Genomic DNA, 16460 nt, shown 5'->3' with positions numbered 1-16460 from the left:
CGGCTAGTGGAATTCGGAGAAAGGGCAATGGAGCAAGAGTGCTTGATCATCACCTCACTTTCCAAGGGGCTCCAGTGACTGTGCGCAGCCCATTCTGCCCCCTGCAGTAGCAAGAGCCAGTGCTCCCACCTGAGGCAAAAGCGCGGAGCGTGCAAGAAAGACTGGGCGCACTTAGCCCCAGAATACAGCCCATGGCTTCAGCTGTGTCACTAGGCTGCAGCAGTGAACGGTGCCGGACTGAGCAGAGTGAGCGGCTTTAGGGCAGGAGGAGTGGGGTACTTAATAGATTGGGTCTTGGTCCCAGCCGGTGGCTGAGAGCTATCAAGGAGGGTAGATAAGCCACTTAGTAAGGAGAACTCCAGAAAGCACGTCTGGATGGACTCAGGCCCCTCTTATTTATTATTTTATATACTAACAAGTGTGGTACATCCCTGCAAAGGCAGATCCAATCTCTTTCTCATCAGACTCTGCTGTCTTCCCGGCACTCTCACTCAGATGTTCACTGCTGCCAGTAGCACACGTATGAGAAGCGGAAGTATGGTGGCTGCTGTATAGATTCTGATATGTAATTCTCTGTATCATACTTACCGTACACACATCATCCTTATTACAAGTGAGAGAATAGAGGTAAGACACTGAAGATGGTGTTACAGTGGATTATAACCTAGTAGATGATGATGATTACAGGGTATTATATGGTATATTGCATGTAAAATACCTTGTTCCACACCTACTCTGCTGTAGCAATATACCTTATATAAGGGTGAGTAACACATGTACAGGCTTACCAGCGTATGAGCACACACATAAAGGAATGCTGCCTTACCAATGCTTCCAGGAGTAACGTTAGGAGACATTATTATAAAGCCTTCATTAAAAGTTATGTTTTAATACACACATTTACTATTAAGTGTCCCAGAAAGTCGTCTTCTCCTATTGTTTACAAGATTAATATTGTTACAGAAAATTTCACATTTCCATAATGTGTTTTATTTCCAGCAGATGGACACACAAGCAGGAATATCTCAGAAGGACATGTAATGTTATCCCCGGATTGTGACATAAAAGATAATGACAGTAGACAGGATTCTCCAGGAGATAATCCCATTACACCAATTATACATCCAGCTCTATCAGCTGGTCCCTCTGATCCTGGGAAATGTTCTCCTGATCACTCTGATATTGGTGCCTCTGTTACAGCTCTGAGAGTAGATACAGTGTTTCCCTGTTCTATAGATGCCAAATGTTTTACACAGAACACAAACCTTATTACCCATCAGCCAGCTAAGGCAGGTGAGAGGCCACTGATATGTTCTGAGTGTGGGAAATGTTTTACATACAAATCAGGTCTTGTTACACATGAGAGAATACATACAGGTGAGAAACCATATTCCTGTTCTGAGTGTGGGAAATGTTTTACCCAGAAATCACAACTTATTACACATCAGCGAAGTCACACATGTGAAAGGCCATTTCCATGTCCTGAGTGTGGGAAATGTTTTGCACATAAATCAGATCTTGTTAGTCATAACAGAAATCACACAGGTGAGAAGCCATTTTCATGTTCTGAGTGTGGGAAATGTTTTACCTGGAAATCACAACTTGTTACACATCTGCGAAGTCACACAGGTGAAAATCCATTTCCATGTTCTGAGTGTGGGAAATGTTTTACATATAAATCACAACTTGTAATACATAAGAGAATACATACAGGTGAGAAACCATATTCCTGTTCTGAGTGTGGGAACTGTTTTACATACAAATCAACTCTTGATGCACATAAGAGAAGTCACACAGGTACATCACCATTTCCATGTTCTGAGTGTGGGAAATATTTTGCACAGAAATCACAACTTGCTAGACATCAGAGAAGTCACACAGGTGAGAAGCCATTTCCATGTCCTGAGTGTGGTAAATGTTTTGCACAAAATTCAGATCTTGTTAGTCATAACAGAAGTCACACAGGCGAGAATCCAATTTCTTGCTCTGAGTGTGGGAAATGTTTGGCAAACAAATCAGATCTTGTTAAACATAAGAGAAGTCACACAGGTGAGAAGCCATTTCCATGTACTGAGTGTGGTAAATGTTTTGCACAAAAATCAGATCTTGTTAGTCATAACAGAAGTCACACAGGTGAGAATCCAATTTCCTGCTCTGAGTGTGGGAAATGTTTTGCCCGGAAATCACAACTTGTTATACATCACAGAAGTCACACAGGTGAGAAGCCATTTTCTTGCTCTGATTGTGGGAAATGTTTTGCCCGGAAATCAGATATTGTTAGACATCAGCGAAGTCACACAGGTGCGAGGCCATTTCCATGTTCTGACTGTGGAAAATGTTTTGCACACAAATCACATCTTGTTATTCATCAGAGAAATCACACAGGTGAGAAGCCTTTTTCTTGCTCTGAGTGCACGAAAAGTTATACTCAGAAATCAGAACTTGTTACACATCAGAGAAGTCACACAGGTGAGAAGCCATTTCCATGTCCTGAGTGTGGGAAATGTTTTGCACACAAAAGAGATCTTTTTAAACATGAGAAAAGTCACACAGGTGAGAAGCCATTTTCTTGCTCTGAGTGTGGGAAATGTTTTGCACTCAAATCAGCTCTTGTTATACATCACAGAAGTCACACAGGTGAGAAGCCATTTTCTTGCTCTGAGTGTGGGAAATGTTTTACACAGAAATCACATCTTGTTACACATCAGCAAAGTCACACAGGTGAGAATCCATTTCCATGCTCTGAGTGTGGGAAATGTTTTGCACTCAAATCAACTCTTGTTATACATCACAGAAGTCACACAGGTGAGAAGCCATTTTCTTGCTCTGAGTGTGGGACATGTTTTACACAGAAATCACATCTTGTTAGACATCAGCAAAGTCACACAGGTGAGAATCCATTTCCATGCTCTGAGTGTGGGAAATGTTTTACACACAAATCACAATTTGTTACACACCAGAGAAGACACACAGGTGAGAAGCAATTTTAATCTTCTGGAGTATACTCATCATTGCCATGCGTTGTTCTTCAAGGTTCTTATCGTATCTCCTATGCTTTTTGCAATATACATGCTACTGCATGGTGAAATAATCAGATGTCATGTCCTCATCTACCACTGCTATGCAGATGATCTGTCTTTTGCTCCAGACACTGAGAACCCAGTCCCAATCCTAAATGGTTGTCTAGCTGAGCTCCAGGTGTGGGTGATGCCAGTTGGCTGTGACTCAGTCCTGGTGAAACAGGTCCATATGGTAGAAGCTCACCAACAAAGGACAGGGCTACAGCTTAGCTTTGCAAACCAACCAGACTTACATTTGGGGGTTCAGAGTTACAAAATGCTGATCATGTGCGGAATCTTGGTGTCCTGGATTGTGGAGTGACACTTAGACATCAGGTATCAGCCACAATCAGATCCTCATCTGAGGAACATAGCCAGACTCCAGCACTTATTTCCCTCAGAAGATCTACCTACAGTCATACATGTACTTGTATCATCACACATAGACTACTGCAATGTCCTCTACCTGGGTCTCCCAGCAAAAGAATTGCACTGCTTGTAGCTTGTACAGAATGCAGCAGCCAGGCTGTTACCTAACCAGCCCGTTCCTGCCACATAACACCCATTCTCTGCTCCCTTCACTGGCTGCCTGTAAGATGATGACTCGGGGCCTAATTCAGGTTTGATCGCAGTGTGTGATCCAAACGGAATTATTGAAAAATTGCGGGCGCATCCACTGCGCCCATCCCGTGCATGCACCTGCATTTTCTGCAGAGGGGACGCAGAAAATGTGATTGCCTGTCAGGCAGAGGCAGTCACGGGGGTGGGCGGGCAATGCTCCATTTCCAGGGAGGAGACGGAGCGGTGCGGGGGCAGTGTGGCGCGAACGGAGGACAGACGGGCATGATCACGGCTGTGTGACATCACATGCAGCCGCCATGATCAAGAAAAATGCAGCGGGCCTCCTGCGCAAGCAGCGGCAACAGGAGGCTTCACTAATTTCTACGATAAAGCAGAAATTGTGAGGCAATCGCAATTTCTGCTTCATCAAGGGGGTAGGCGGTGGTCAGCATGCTGGGTGGCCTTGCGATGGGTGGCCCCTAGCACGCTAGGAAAAGGATTGCTAATTAGCAGCATCTGCTATCCTTACTGAATTTAGACCCTCTATTAAGTAATCTTACTGAGTCCCAGCCTTGCATGACCATAATACCAGAAGCAGCTGCTGCCTCCGTACTGCCCGGGTTTCTTCCATCTGTTGATGGACTGTTAGCAGTACCATAAATTCCCAAGCAGTGCTAAGATGTCAGGGGAAACAGGGTGGGTGGCAGTAGTGCAGTAGCGGGGGCTACTGGAGGCAATGTCTATGTGGGTAATATAGTCCCCAAGCAGTGCTGAGGAGGGAGACAGGGCAGGGGCAGTAGTAGGAGCTGCTTGAGGCAATGTCTATGAGGTTAAACGTCCCCAAGCAGGGCTGAGGAGGGAGACAGGGTGGGTGGCAGTAGTGGGAGCTGCTGGAGGCAATGTCTATGTGGGTAAATGTCCCCAAGCAGGGCTGAGGAGGGAGACAGGGCAGCGGGCAGTAGTAGGAGCTGTTGGATGCAATCTGTATGTAGGTAAACGTCCCCAAGCAGGGCTGAGGAGGGAGACAGGGTGGGTGGCAGTAGTGGGAGCTGCTGGAGGCAATGTCTATGTGGGTAAACATCTGCAAGCAGGGCTGAGGTGTCAGAGCGGGGAGACAGGGCAGGTGGCAGTAGTAGGGGAGACACGGGTGGATGGCAATAGTGGGGGGAGATGGGACGGGCGGCAGTAGTAGGGGAGACCGGGCAGGTGGCAGTAGTAGGGGAGACACGGGTGGATGGCAGTAGTGGGGGGAGACAGGGCAGTGGCAGTAGTGGGGGGAGACAGGGTGGGTGGCAGTAGTGGGGAGAGGACAGGGTGCGTGGCAGTAGTGGGGGAGACGGGTGGATGGCAATAGTGGGGGGAGATGGGGCGGGTGGTCACAGTGCAGTACCAGGGGCTGCTGGAGGCAGTAAAGAGGTGTATGTGTTCCACACAGAATCAGTTGATAATTAGACTTAATTATGATTATGCTTCCTTATTTCTAATGAATCCCTTGTATGTGTTACTGTTATTTGCTGTGTCAGCCTTTATGTGTGTTCTGTGTAATAATCCTGAAAGTAGTGCTGCTACCGATCTCATATCATTTGTAGTAACTTGGAAAAGATGAGATATGAGGTGCACTCTGGAAGCTTATAGGGGGTTAATCAGAGATGAACGCAGATGTGACATCACGCAGCCCAATCCCCCCCCACCACCACCATCCCCCAGGGAAATGGTCCCGGCCCACCCGCGTTCACCCCTCAGGGATGCGGCCACAATGTGTGAGTCTGCACGGCCGCTGTGCATGTGCATTTTGCCACCACCGGGTAAACTGCTGCGAGCCACTATTGCGGATGGGTCTGAATGACCCCCATAGGCTGTTGTGCAGAGTAAAGTATTTTTTAAGTTTAAAATACAGACAAAAATATGTGTATTAAAGATATGAAATAAAGTTGTTTAAAAGCAAAATATTTCTGGTGCAATTTTGGCTATGTCCGATTTTGACAGCGCATTTGAATAGTGGGATGATATTACGGGGGGAAGGGGGGGGTCTCTGTGTAATTAAATAGTTTTATCATTTGTTGGTTTTAATTAAATTATGTCTGTTCAACTGTTCTGGTTTTTTTTTAACTCTGATAAACTGTGTTTAAAGTAAACTGATGGACAATAGGTTAGTTGCGCAGTTTCCTCAATGTTACGCTGTTTACACTTTATTCCTAGCTACGGGCGTACCTATGCGTAGCGCCACTTAGCGTACCTTTTGAGCGTTGATGCACTCATAATACTTTGGTGAATATATATGGCTACAGCAATATAACACACTTAGACCTTAGTAGAGTGTCGGAAGTGTCCCTGACGCTTCACCAGATTAACAAAATAACAGTCGAGACAGATGGGTAAGTTTGGATTAAAGGTCCAACCCAAAACCATATATATTAGTCCCTAGCGGACACAAAGGGATAACAATGCTGCACTGTAGCAACACAATACAATTCAAGGATACAATAATATACAACAGACACGGGAAATAAATGCAAGTACAATTAGCAATACAACTATACCAATACAATAGTAACAGTTACCTTCATACATACGCTGCGCCACCGGATTCCAGGCCTCAGTCGTCTTACAAGATGACCTCTGAGAAAGGTGACTGAAACCTGGGCCAGATGCGTCCTTTTATACAATGTTCCAATAACAGTACAATGGGGAATGTAAGATCTTCCATTGGTCCAGGGGTGGGACATATTCAGTACACCGTGGGTCATTGGTCAGCTGGAACACTGAGCGACACCTAATCTTGTGATGTGATTACAGGTTACTTCTGGGCTCCCACCTAAAGACCAGATCAAACCGACCACAGTATCATACAGTAATATACATGAATCCGGTATCGCTAATAACTTGTTGCCGCAATATGTGACAATATCCTCACCACCACCGAATTATTACTTATGTGACCCTGAACAATTTGATCCCACACACGGTATCCATACACGGTGTCCTTAATATTTAATGGAACAATACATATATACATATATATACCTTGGGTCTTATATACGTGAATGTGATCGTCAGCTCAACGACACATCCACTTATAGGAGACTGACTAGGGACCCAACTCGAGAGTTTAAAACAGAATTGGACCAGTATTTACAGGATGTTTGTGAACAGGGCCTTATTTCTTCTGAAGTTAAGAAAGCATTGTGTGTAGAATATCCGAAAGTGCCCCTTTTTTACACTGTGCCTAAGATACATAAGTCACTCGTAGACCCACCTGGCCGACCTATAGTGTCGGCCAGGGGCTCTTTATATCATCCAGTATCAATATTTTTGGATGCATTTTTAAATCCATGCATCCAAGCTGCACCGTCTTATGTAAAAGACACAACTACTCTCTTGATACAAATTCAAGAATTGGGTGACTTACCTGAGCACATGTTGATGTGTAGTCTTGATGTCACTAGCCTCTACACCTGCGTCTACTACTAAATGAGAACCGTTTATATACGGGCCCCGACCTAGGAGTTTTTTTGAAGTTGTTACATTTGGTTTTGAGTCGGAATTACTTTGTCTTCAATGGAGGTTTCTTTTTACAAATAGCAGGCTGTGCGATGGGGTCGGCAGTGGCCCCATCGAACGCCTGCGCCTTCATGCACTATGTTGAAAAACAAATGTTTTATCTTAACTGTTATGTCGCAGGTAATTTATTACAAACGCTATATTGATGACCTGGTGTTTTGGCAAGGCTCTAGGGAAGATCTGGTCCAACTATGGGAAAAACATAATCAAACAGAGCATGTAGTGAAGTTCACCACAACATTGGACGAGTTTACAATAAATGTTTTAGATGTATCCATCACCCGTAGTGACAAAGGGGTATCTATCTCCATTTACATCAAACCCACCGATCGGAATACATTACTTAGTCATCAAATGTTTCATCCTTTGGCTCTCAAGACCGGACTCCCCTACTCGCATTTTCTGCGGGTTAGAAGAATTACCTCAGACCCGGCAGAAACCATAGTGGCATTGGATAACATGTTGACTAAATTTGCCCAGCGTGGATATCCAATGAAAGCATTACAGGCGTCAAAGACGGGATCCGGTCTGAAGATCGACAGTGCCTAGGTCGACAATGTTTAGGTCGACCACTATTTGTCGACAGTCACTAGGTCGACATGGATGGAAGGTCGACAGGGTTTCTAGGTCGACATGTGCTAGGTCTAAAGGTCGACATGAGTTTTTTTATTTTTTCATACTTAACGATCCATGTCGACTACGATTGGAACGGTAAAGTGTGCCGAGCAAAGCGGTAGCGGAGCGAAGGCACCATGCCCGAAGCATGGCGAGCCATGCGAGGGGACGCGGTGCGCTAATTTGGGATCCCGGTCACTTTACGAAGAAAACGGAAAAAAAAACTCATGTCGACCTTTAGACCTGTCGACCTAGCACATGTCGACTTAGGAACCCTGTCGACCTTCCATCCATGTCGACCTAGTGACTGTCGACCAATAGTGGTCGACCTAAACATTGTCGACCAAGGCTCTGTCGATAAAACGAACCACACCCATCAAAGACAAGGGTTCTTAATATGCCACGGGAGCAGGCTCTCACACCCAAAATTAGAAATAGGGTTTCGGGGGTTAAAAAACTAACATGGGTCAATAAATATACGACAGCAAGTAAACGGGTGGTTAAGAAAGCAAAACAAATGTGGCCAATCATACAGACTGACCAGGCATTGTCCACATTAGCAGAAACTCGTCTCATGTCTTGCCACACACGTGGCAATAATCTAGGGGATTATGTTATGAAACTTGATGTTTCTAACCTTACTAAGATTAGTCAGTCCTATTTTCTGTGACAAAAACAGGGATGTTTTAAATGTCTAGGGTGTGCTACCTGTAATACTCTTATTACAGGAGCAACATTTAACCACCCACATAGTGGTCAAAAAATTAAAATCCGGCACAGACTTACCTGCACAACTACACATGTAATATACCTTTTAACTTGTCCCTGTGGTCTTGCCTATGTGGGCAAGACTATTCGTCAATTTAGGGAGAGGATGGCCCTTCATCGCAGTGCCATTAAAAAGGCCCATGAAAAGAACCAAAGTGATCAACCATTTGCAAGGCACTGCTTAGAGGGCAAACATGGAGTTGCCTCAATTAGGGCGATTCTAATACACCATGTACCTAAATCCCTCAGGGGCAGTAACAGGGACAGGGTGCTGTTACAAAAAGAATCCAGATGGATTTATACCCTGGGAACTATTTCCCCTAGGGGATTAAATGAAATTTAGGGTTACAATGCTTTCTTTAGAGCCAGCTCCCTATATGATTCATTCCATAATTTAAAATTGGAGTTTTGAGAACAATGTTAGCTAACACACATAGATTACCAAAAGACACATTAATATGAGGGAAGTTCACATATATAACTCTGGACCCATAATCACTGTTATATGGCATTTCTTAACTTGTGTTTTTAATTCACATTAGTTAATATATATCACTGTATGTCTGTTTCATTGTTAATAAAGCTTATTTCTCTGACATCCTAGTGGATGCTGGGGACTCCGTAAGGACCATGGGGAATAGACAGGCTCCGCAAGAGACTGGGCACTCTAAAGAAAGATTTAGGACTATCTGGTGTGCACTGGCTCCTCCCCCTATGACCCTCCTCCAAGCCTCAGTTAGATTTCTGTGCCCGGCCGAGCTGGATGCACACTAGGGGCTCTCCTGAGCTCCTAGGAAGAAAGTATATGTTAGGTTTTTTATTTTCAGTGAGACCTGCTGGCAACAAGCTCACTGCATCGAGGGACTAAGGGGAGAAGAAGCGAAGTAGCTCCAGAGGGATCGAACACAGGACCCGACCTCGTCGTCCGTTCCCGGAGCCGCGCCGTCGTCCCCCTTACAGAGCCAGAAGCAAGAAGGTCCGGAAAATCGGCGGCTGAAGACTTCTGTCTTCTCCAAGGTACTGCAGCTGTGCGCCATAGCTCCTCATGCACACCACACACTGCGGTCACTGATGGGTGCAGGGCGCTGGGGGGGGTCACCCTGAGCACAATATTAACACCTTGGCTGGCGAAATGGCACCATATATAGCCCCAGGGGCTATACAGGTGTTTATTAACCCCTGCCAGAACTTTTACAATAACGGGAGAAAGCCCGCCGAAAAAGGGGCGGAGCCATCTCCCTCAGCACACTGGCGCCATTTTTCCCTCACAGCTCCGCTGCAAGGAAGCTCCCTGGCTCTCCCCTGCGGTCCTGCACTACAGAAAAGGGTAAAAAAGAGAGGGGGGGCACAAATTAGGCGCAGTATAAATATATTATGCAGCTATAAGGGGAAAACACGTTTTTATAGGTGATATCCCTGTGATATATAGCGCTATGGTGTGTGCTGGCATACTCTCCCTCTGTCTCCCCAAAGGGCTTTGTGGGGTCCTGTCCTCTGTAAGAGCATTCCCTGTGTGTTTGCTGTGTGTCGGTACTGCTGTGTCGACATGTATGAGGAGGAAAATGATGTGGAGGCGGAGCAAATGCCTGTTAATGTGATGTCACCCCCTGCGGAGTCGACACCTGTGTGGTTGGACTTATGGAAGGAATTGCGTGAAAGTGTCAACTCCTTACACAAAAGGTTTGACGACATAGGACAGCCGGCTACACAGCTTGTGCCTGTTCTAGCGTCTCAAATGTCATCAGGGGCTTTAAAACGCCCGCTCCCTCAGGTGACAGATACAGACGTCGACACGGATACCAACTCCAGTGTCGACGATGATGAGACTAGTGTACCCTCCAATAGATCCACCCGTTACATGATTGAGGCAATGAAAAATGTATTACACATTTCTGATGTTACCCCAGGTACCACAAAAAAGGGTATTATGTTTGGTGAGAAAAAACTATCTGTAGTTTTTCCTGCATCTGAGGAATTAAATGAGGTGTGTGAGGAAGCGTGGACTTCCCCAGATAAGAAATTTATAATTTCAAAACGTCACGTTGGAAAACACCCCCTAGGGTAGATAAGGCGCTGACACGCTTATCAAAGAAGGTGGCACTACCGTCTCCGGATACGGCCACACTGAAGGAACCTGCTGATAGGAGCAGGAAGCTACCCTAAAAGCTATTTACACACACACGGGCATTATATTGAGACCAGCTATTGCATCAGCATGGATGTGCAGTGCTGCTGCTGCGTGGTCAGATTCCCTGTCGGATAATATTGATACCATGGATAGGGACAATATTTTGCTTACGATTGAGCATATAAAAGACGCCGTCTTATAAATGCGTGATGCACAGAGGGATATTTGCCGGCTGGCATCAAAAATAAGCGCTATGTCCATTGCCGCCAGAAGGGGGTTATGGACTAGGCAATGGTCAGGTGATGCAGACTCAAAGCGGCACATGGAAGTTTACCCTATAATGGGGTGGAACTTTTTGGGGAGGGCCTTTCAGACCTCGTTTCCACAGCTACTGCTGGGAAATCGACCTTTTTGCCACAGGCTACCCTACAGCAAAAGAAAGCACCGTATTATCAGGTACAGTCCTTTCGGCCCCAGAAAAATAAGAGGGTTAGAGGCTCATCCTTTCTGCCGAGGGGCAGAGGAAGGGGGAAAAAGCTGCAGCACACAGCTAGTTCCCAAGAGCAGAAGTCCTCCCCTGCGTCCGGTAAGTCCACAGCATGACGCTGGGGCTGCTCAGGCGGAACCGGGAACGGTGGGGGCCCGTCTCAGGAATTTCAGCGAACAGGGGGCTCTCTCACAAGTGGATTCCTGGGTCCTTCAAGAAGTTTCCTAAAATCTGCCCTACCGGCAACTCCCTCTGCCAGGGAGGCAGTGTTGGTGGCTATTCAGAAACTATATTCACAGCAAGTGATTGTCAAAGTACCCCTCCTTCAACAAGGACAAGGTTACTATTCCACAATGTTTGTGGTACCGAAACCGGACGGTTCGGTGAGACCCATCTTAAATAAAATCCTTGAACACTTATCTCAGAAGGTTCAAGTTCAAGATGGAATCGCTCAGGGCGGTTATTGCGAGCCTGGAGGAGGGGGATTACATGGTCTCCCTGGACATCAAGGATGTGTACCTGCATGTCCCCATTTACCCTCCGCACCAGGAGTACCTGGTACAGGACTGTCACTATCAGTTCCAGACGCTGCCGTTTGGGTTATCCACGGCACCAAGGGTCTTTACCAAGGTAATGGCCGAAATGATGATACTCCTTCGCAAGAAGGGAGTTTTAATTATCCCGTACTCGGACGATCTCCTGATAAAGGTGAGGTCCAAAGAACAGTTGGTAGTGGGGGTAGCACTTTCTCGGGAAGTGCTACAACAGCACGGCTGGATTCTCAATATTCCAAAGTCACAGCTGGTCCCGACGACACGTCTTCTGTTCCTGGGAATGATTCTGGACACAGACCAGAAAAGAGTGTTTCTTCCAGTGGAAAAAGCAGAGGAGTTGTCATCTCTAGTCAGAGACATCCTAAAACCAGGAAAAGTGTCGGTACATCAATGCACACGAGTCCTGGGGAAAATGGTAGCTTCATACGAAGCAATTCCATTCGGAAGGTTCCACGCAAGGACGTTCCAGTGGGACCTGTTGGACAAATGGTCCGGGTCCCATCTCCAGATGCAACAGCGTAACACCCTATCATCAAGAACCAGGGTGACGCTGCTGTGGTGGCTGCAGAGGGCTCATCTACTAGAGGGCCGCAGATTCGGAATACAGTTCTGGGTCCTGGTGACCACGGATGCCAGCCTTCGGGGCTGGGGTGCAGTCACAAAGGGAAGAAATTTCCAAGGACTGTGGTCAGATCAGGAGATTTCTCTTCACATAAATATCTTGGAGCTAAGGGCCATTTACAATGCCCTAAGCCAGGCAAGGCCCCTGCTTCAGAACCAGCCGGTACTGATCCAATCAGACATCACGGCGGTCGCCCATGTAAACAGACAGGGCGGCACAAGAAGCAGGATGGCGATGGCAGAAGCCACAAGGATTCTCCAATGGGCAGAGAATCATGTGTTAGCACTGACAGCAGTGTTCATTCCGGGAGTGGACAACTGGGAAGCTGACTTCCTCAGCAGGCACGACCTCCACCCGGGAGAATGGGGACTTCATCCAGAAGTCTTCCAAATGCTGGTAAACTGTTGGGAAAGACCAAAGGTGGACATGATGGCGTCCCGCCTCAACAAAAAGCTAAAAAGATATTGCGCCAGGTCAAGGGACCCTCAGGCGATAGCTGTTGACGCTCTAGTGACACCGTGGGTGTACCAGTCGGTTTATGTGTTTCCTCCTCTACCACTCATACCCAAGGTACTGAGAATAAGAAGAAGGCGAGGAGTGAAAACTATACTCGTAGTTCCAGATTGGCCAAGAAGAGCTTGGTACCCGGAACTTCAAGAGATGCTTGCAGAGGACCCTTGGCCTCTGCCGCTCAGACAAGACCTGCTGCAGCAGGGACCCTGTCTGTTCCAAGACTTACCGCGGCTACGTTTGACGGCATGGCGGTTGAACACCGGATCCTAAAGGAAAAGGGTATTCCGGAGGAAGTCATCCCTACCCTGATCAAAGCCAGGAAGGATGTCACCGCAAGACATTATCACCGCATTTGGCGGAAATATGTTGCTTGGTGTGTGGCCATGAAGGCCCCGACGGAGGAATTTCAACTGGGTCGATTCCTGCACTTCCTGCAAGCAGGAGTGACGTTGGGCCTCAAATTGGGGTCCATCAAGGTCCAGATTTCGGCTCTGTCGATTTTCTTCCAGAAAGAACTGGCTTCATTGCCTGAAGTTCAGACCTTTGTCAAAGAAGTTCTGCATATTCAGCCTCCTTTTGTGCCCCCAGTGGCACCTTGGGATCTCAATGTGGTTTTGGAATTCCTGAAATCACATTGGTTCGAACCACTTAAGACTGTGGATTTAAAATATCTCACGTGGAAAGTGGTCATGCTGTTGGCCCTGGCTTCGGCCAGGCGGGTTTCAGAATTGGCGGCTTTGTCTTGTAAAAGCCCTTATCTGATTTTCCATATGGATAGGGCAGAATTGAGGACTCGTCCTCAGTTTCTCCCGAAGGTGGTCTCAGTTTTTCACTTGAACCAACCTATTGTGGTGCCTGCGGCTACTAGGGACTTGGAGGATTCCAAGTTGCTGGACGTAGTCAGGGCCCTGAAAATATATGTTTCCAGGATGGCTGGAGTCAGAATAACTGACTTGCTGTTTATCCTGTATGCACCCAACAAGCTGGGTGCTCCTGCTTCTAAGCAGTCTATTGCGCACTGGATTTGTAGCACTATTCAGCTGGCGCATTCTGCGGTGGGATTACTGCAGCCTAAATCAATAAAAGCCCATTCCACAAGGAAGGTGGGCTCATCTTGGGCGGCTGCCCGAGGGGTCTCGGCTTTACAACTTTGCAGAGTAGCTACTTGGTCAGGGGCAAACACGTTTGCAAAATTATACAAATTTGATACCCTGGCTGAGGAGGACCTGGAGTTCTCTCATTCGGTGCTGCAGAGTCATCCGCACTCTCCCGCCCGTTTGGGAGCTTTGGTATAACCCCCATGGTCCTTACGGAGTCCCCAGCATCCACTAGGACGTCAGAGAAAATAAGAATTTACTCACCGGTAATTCTATTTCTCGTAGTCCGTAGAGGATGCTGGGCGCCCATCCCAAGTGCGGATTGTCTGCAATACTTGTACATAGTTATTGTTACAAAACTCGGGTTGTTATTGCGAGCCATCTATTCAGAGGCTCCATTGTTATCATACTGTTAACCGGGGTTCCCATCACGTGTTATATGGTGTGATTGGTGTGGCTGGTATGAGTCTTACTCGGGATTCAAAATCCTTCCTTATTGTGTCAGCTCTTCCAGGCACAGTTCCTAACTGAGGCTTGGAGGAGGGTCATAGGGGGAGGAGCCAGTGAACACCAGATAGTCCTAAATCTTTCTTTAGAGTGCCCAGTGTCCTGCGGAGCCCGTCTATTCCCCATGGTCCTTACGGAGTCCCCAGCATCCACTACGGACTACGAGAAATAGATTTACCGGTGAGTAAAATCTTATTTTTTCTCTGATTTATTCACCATATCTCTCCTTTATCTCTGCTGGTGCAATACATAACCACTGCTGTGGGTCAAAACAGTACCCTCTCCTGAAGGGTGGACTCCGGACTCTCCATATAAGCCAAGGGGAACAGAAACAGGAGTACAACATAAAATACATAACCACTGCTTGTGGGTCATAACAGTACCCTCTCCTGAAGGGTGGACTCCGGACACTCCATATAAGCCAAGGGGAACAGAAACAGGAGTACAACATAAAATACATAACCACTGCTGTAGGTCATAACAGTACCCTCTCCTGAAGGGTGGACTCCGGACACTCCATATAAGCCAAGGGGAACAGAAACAGGAGTACAACATAAAATACATAACCACTGCTGTGGGTCATAACAGTACCCTCTCCTGAAGGATGGACTCCGGTCACTCCATATAAGCCAAGGGGAACAGAAACAGGAGTACAACATAAAATACATAACCACTGCTTGTGGCTCATAACAGTACCCTCTCCTGAAGGGTGGACTCCGGACACTCCATATAAGCCAAGGGGAACAGAAACAGGAGTACAACATAAAATACATAACCACTGCCGTGGGTCATAACAGTACCCTCTCCTGAAGGATGGACTCCGGTCACTCCATATAAGCCAAGGGGAACAGAAACAGGAGTACAACATAAAATACATAACCACTGCCGTGGGTCATAACAGTACCCTCTCCTAAAGGGTGGACTCCGGACACTCCATATAAGCCAAGGGGAACAGAAACAGGAGTACAACATAAAATACATAACCACTGCCGTGGCTCATAACAGTACCCTCTCCTGAAGGGTGGACTCCGGACTCTCCATATAAGCCAAGGGGAACAGAAACAGGAGTACAACATAAAATACATAACCACTGCCGTGGCTCATAACAGTACCCTCTCCTGAAGGGTGGACTCCGGTCACTCCATATAAGCCAAGGGGAACAGAAACAGGAGTACAACATAAAATACATAACCACTGCCATGGGTCATAACAGTACCCTCTCCTGAAGGGTGGACTCTGGACACTCCATATAAGCCAAGGGGAACAGAAACAGGAGTACAACATAAAATACATAACCACTGCTTGTGGCTCATAACAGTACCGTCTCCTGAAGGGTGGACTCTGGACACTCCATATAAGCCAAGGGGAACAGAAACAGGAGTACAACATAAAATACATAACCACTGCCGTGGGTCATAACAGTACCCTCTCCTGAAGGGTGTACTCAGCACTCTCTATATAAGCCAAGGGGAACAGAAACAGGAGTACAACATAAAATACATAACCACTGCCGTGGGTCATAACAGTACTCTCTCCTGAAGGGTGGACTCCGGACACTCCATATAAGCCAAGGGGAACAGAAACAGGAGTACATCATAAAATACATAACCACTGCCGTGGTTCATAACAGTACCCTCTCCTGAAGGGTGGACTCCGGACTCTCCATATAAGCCAAGGGGAATAGAAACAGGAGTACATCATAAAATACATAACCACTGCTGTAGGTCATAACAGTACCCTCTCCTGAAGGGTGGACTCCGGACACTACATATAAGCCAAGGGGAACAGAAACAGGAGTACAACATAAAATACATTACCACTGCCGTGGGTCATAACAGTACCCTCTCCTGAAGGGTGGACTCCGGACTCTCCATATAAGCCAAGGGGAACAGAAACAGGAGTACAACATAAAATACATAACCACTGCCGTGGGTCATAACAGTACCCTCTCCTGAAGGGTGGACTCCGGACTCTCCATATAAGCCAAG

At 46.7% G+C, this 16460-nt stretch overlaps 1 protein-coding gene across 1 annotated transcript; it reads left to right on the top strand.

Moving 5' to 3' along the window:
* Positions 1-1018: 1018 nt before the first annotated feature.
* LOC134984371 (oocyte zinc finger protein XlCOF6-like) lies at positions 1019-2657 on the top strand (the record flags this gene model as incomplete). Its single annotated transcript, XM_063949968.1, has 1 exon — positions 1019-2657. A coding segment is annotated over exon 1 (1617 nt), but the record flags the coding sequence as incomplete, so codon positions are not given.
* Between the last annotated feature and the right edge of the window lie 13803 nt (positions 2658-16460).

The sequence above is a fragment of the Pseudophryne corroboree genome, assembly GCF_028390025.1.
Source record: "Pseudophryne corroboree isolate aPseCor3 chromosome 3 unlocalized genomic scaffold, aPseCor3.hap2 SUPER_3_unloc_5, whole genome shotgun sequence".
Taxonomy (NCBI): domain Eukaryota; kingdom Metazoa; phylum Chordata; class Amphibia; order Anura; family Myobatrachidae; genus Pseudophryne; species Pseudophryne corroboree.
The sequence above is the reverse complement of the archived record's forward strand: the minus strand, read 5'-3'. Positions and strand labels throughout refer to the sequence as shown.